Source organism: Dinoponera quadriceps, unplaced genomic scaffold, assembly GCF_001313825.1.
Source record: "Dinoponera quadriceps isolate SergipeBrazil2010 unplaced genomic scaffold, ASM131382v1 scaffold1115, whole genome shotgun sequence".
Lineage (NCBI taxonomy): Eukaryota > Metazoa > Arthropoda > Insecta > Hymenoptera > Formicidae > Dinoponera > Dinoponera quadriceps.
The window spans coordinates 694,120-697,577 of NW_014555233.1; the positions used below are offsets into that span (position 1 = coordinate 694,120).

General features: G+C 41.9%; 1 protein-coding gene across 2 annotated transcripts; it reads left to right on the forward strand.

The window, feature by feature from the left end:
- Positions 1 to 899: 899 nt before the first annotated feature.
- On the forward strand, positions 900 to 3,451 carry LOC106743631 (YY1-associated factor 2). Of its 2 annotated transcripts, none has more exons than XM_014617652.1 (4): positions 900 to 991; positions 1,087 to 1,399; positions 2,012 to 2,495; positions 2,805 to 3,451. In XM_014617652.1, the coding sequence occupies exons 3-4, from the start codon at positions 2,319 to 2,321 to the stop codon at positions 3,141 to 3,143; spliced, it is 516 nt and encodes a 171-aa protein (XP_014473138.1). In that variant the 5' UTR covers positions 900 to 991; positions 1,087 to 1,399; positions 2,012 to 2,318; the 3' UTR covers positions 3,144 to 3,451. The 2 variants fall into 2 exon arrangements, with proteins under 2 accessions (XP_014473138.1, XP_014473139.1); XM_014617653.1 differs by having other exon boundaries at positions 1,087 to 1,390.
- The last annotated feature ends 7 nt before the right edge of the window (positions 3,452 to 3,458 follow it).

The window sequence follows — 3,458 nt, forward strand, 5'->3', positions numbered from 1 at the left end:
GCAATGTGAACCTAGCGCTATCAGAAGTCGGCACCAGGGGCGGAATAGTACTTCGATTGTAATATAAAATGCGAATGAAAGAAAAAAACGGAACTTTCTCCGTGGCGAGGAAAAAATCATTTGCGAAGAATAGAAATTTTAAGACAATATCAACAATTAACGATTATAAAAAGATCATCATTGATTACTGATGGAAGTATTTTGTTGAAAATACTACGAAATCGATGAAAAATGAAGTGAAAATTATCGAAAAATTATTAAATATATTTCAAAATGAATCATAATTTCCCTTGGGAAATTTAATGTAATATTGTGAAATATAAGGAAAGTTAAATTACACCGTTGAAAAGTAGTACACATTTTTTGAAATATTAGATATCATAAAATTTACTAAAATTTTATAATGGAAGTATCGATGGAATAATAATGAAATGGGACAAACTGAGAGAGAATCTCACATACATTTCAATACGATTTCAATAAATTTTTTTGTGAAACATTTCCATTGGGATAAATTAATCGAAGGTCGGAGAAAGTCGCTCTGTATACGCACCTGCAGGACGCGAAAGGGGCGGCGCCACCATCTCGGTCCGCGATCGGCGTTCCACCTGACACAGCGGAACGAGTGGAAGCGAGAACAGCCAGCGAGCGGCAGCAGTCGCGGTCGTCGTCGTCGCGCGTCGGATTGTTTGTCAATATTCTCGGCGCCTATCTTGCTCAGCCGCATCGGGTGTGTGTTCCCCATCAACACGGTCGTCGACTATCTCGGCATGACGGCCACCAGCTACGGCGGCGCAACGGTGTGACACACGCATATAGCATACATACACACGAGTCCTCGGCGATCCCCGGGGGCGGCGTTCCGCGAAATTTTTCGTGTCTGACGATGGAATGCGCGAACGAGCATCCACGAGCCTACTAGGAACGAGGTTCCGTGGTGTGCGTGCGACACACATCGACGATCAGTGGCAACACGTAAACGGCGCTCTGTGTATGTATCTTCAATTGCACCTTCTACACTTTTTTTTCCGTTGCTCCGTCTCGCTCGAACACGCGGAATACACGTCTGTTTTACTGTGAATGCAGAGGGTGCAGCCGATCGAGCCTGCGTATGTATATACATGCGTATGTATGTGTACGCTGTGATGCCGTTGGCGTACATACGACGAGATCCATCTGTTTCGCTGTGAGAAGATGCCTCCTGTGATCGTATCGTCGAGTGAAGTTGAGATTTGAGAATTGCCATGGACTGCCAGTGAGAAGAGGGAAAAGAAAACACGTTCTCCTGATCGAGGGATCTGTCGGATATTGCCTTGAAAAAAGTACACAGCGGTCAGTGTACAGAAGGAAGCTTCCACAGGCAAGCGTTGAGCTTCAGTGAGTGGCACGTGTGAGTGGTGTAAGTTGTCATGCTGGAAGTAAATTGATAACGTTGATAAATAATGAGGCATTTGGCCTGTTCTTTTTAACTGCACTGCTAAACTGGTGTGATAAGTTGAAGTGAGAATACATACTTGTCTCACTTCAACTTATTGCACTAGTTCAACGGTGAAGCTAAAAAGAACAGGCCAATTGTGTTGTATCGATCATTCGAATCAAAGTGGTCGGATAAAGTTGTCAAGCAGTGGCTTGTCAAAGCGACTTTATTTGGCGATAGCTGGTTTGGAATTTAATTTGAAATTTAAGCACATTTCGAGATGATTGGATGAATAGATCTTAGAAAATGTTTTGTAAGATATTTTATTTACATGTGTTCACGTAATTTATAAGTAGTAGCTCTTAATTTAATTAAAAATAAATAACAATATCGTATTTGAATTAAAGTGTACTTTAATTCTTCAAATTAAGATCAATGGTAACAACTAAGGTTTATTTCTCTTTATCTCTTGTATCATCTTCCTTTTTACATTCTTTGTTCAATTTGTAGCTTTCCAAAGTTACCTTTGCATACAAGTTATATTTTACAAGCCTGTGGTAAACATTGACAGGACTGTTTTTTTTCTCATTGCAGATTCACTGGAGGAAAATGTATAGAGACAAAATGATACAATATGCAGACATAGGTGGCCAATACGGAGCAGTTGAGTATAATAGACTGTTGTGTATCTCGCTTAGTTGATGCACGGAATGCTGTCTTAGACTCCTGTCTAGCACCTTAACTGCATATCCTTAGTCTCGCTCTGTCGGAGCGCATTGTCCGCATTGTCCGAAAATATTCAGTGTTCATAAAATCACTTTTAATGAGGCCGAAGGCGCGGCCGAGGAGGCAGACTTTGTTTTGAGGAGGTACAGCGTTCTACAATTGACTTTAATGAACAATGAACCATTCGGGAAGCGGTAAACGCCAGGCGAAGGTTTTGGAAGATAATTTTTGGGACTGCAGTGTCTGCACTTATAGGAATACAGCGGAAGCATTTAAGTGCCTCATGTGTGACGTCCGCAAGGGAACCTCTACGCGGAAACCCCGCATAAACCCCCAATTGGTAGCTCAACAGGTCAGTCTGATCATCAAGTAACATTGCCTTTTATTTATCTATTGCGATATTACCTCTCATGAATATAATGGTAACTTGGAGTTACATCAATTTGTACAAATGGCTAAACAAGAAGAAAGAATGTCTCTCGTGCAGTATACCATGTTTTGTTCCTCCGCGACACAACCCGTTCTCCATTTTTCTTTATCCGGTCCCTCTTAAATTTCACGTTATACTTTATTAACTTCTTGTTATACTTTAATTCGCTATTAAAACTCGAACGAAATCGTTCCGAGCTTACATAATCAACATTGTACATCGCGCGTCTAGGTTGCGCAGCAACAATATGTGCCACTTTTGAAACCAGGCAAGAAGGAAGGTAGCAGCGGCGGCAGCACAACCAGCAGCGGCAAAGAGAAGGAGCGCAAGCTGGACAAACCGAGGCGCAAGAACAGACACCCGCCGCGTCTCAAAAATATCGACCGCAGTACCGCGCAATCGAACGAAGTGACAGTAAATAATGTTACCGTTGTTATCACGGAGTACAAGCCCAAGGTGAAGAAGGGCTCGGACCAGTCGGGCGTGTCCAGCAGCGCTAGCTCCGAGAACGGGAGCCAGCACGATTCCAATCAGGACTCGAGAAGTCTGGACATCGGGACCGACGCCTAGCTTAATGCTATATATATGTTACATACGTGTACGAATTATTCTAATTAATATATTGTATAATGTATGTCTCAAACCTCCATGGTACCGCTGTACACATCCTATAGACGAGAAAAACGTAAAAGAAACAAGAGCGACCGTTTTGTCTAACGTGCGTTGCAGGTTGCACACACACACACACACGTATATATACACACAAATACACACAGTCGATAAACGAGGTCAGACATTTTATGCTATCAACGGGGATGTTATTGATCGTTCATGATTTAACGGAAGAAAAAGAAAAATACGTGCATATATATATATATATATATA

Bases quoted from the DNA above. Each gene is read 5' to 3' on its own strand.
- LOC106743631 (XM_014617652.1), top strand. From the start codon at position 2,319: ATGAACCATTCGGGAAGCGGTAAACGCCAGGCGAAGGTTTTGGAAGAT. The intron at 2,496-2,804 runs GTCAGTCTGATC...TCGCGCGTCTAG, and splicing joins CCCAATTGGTAGCTCAACAG to GTTGCGCAGCAACAATATGT.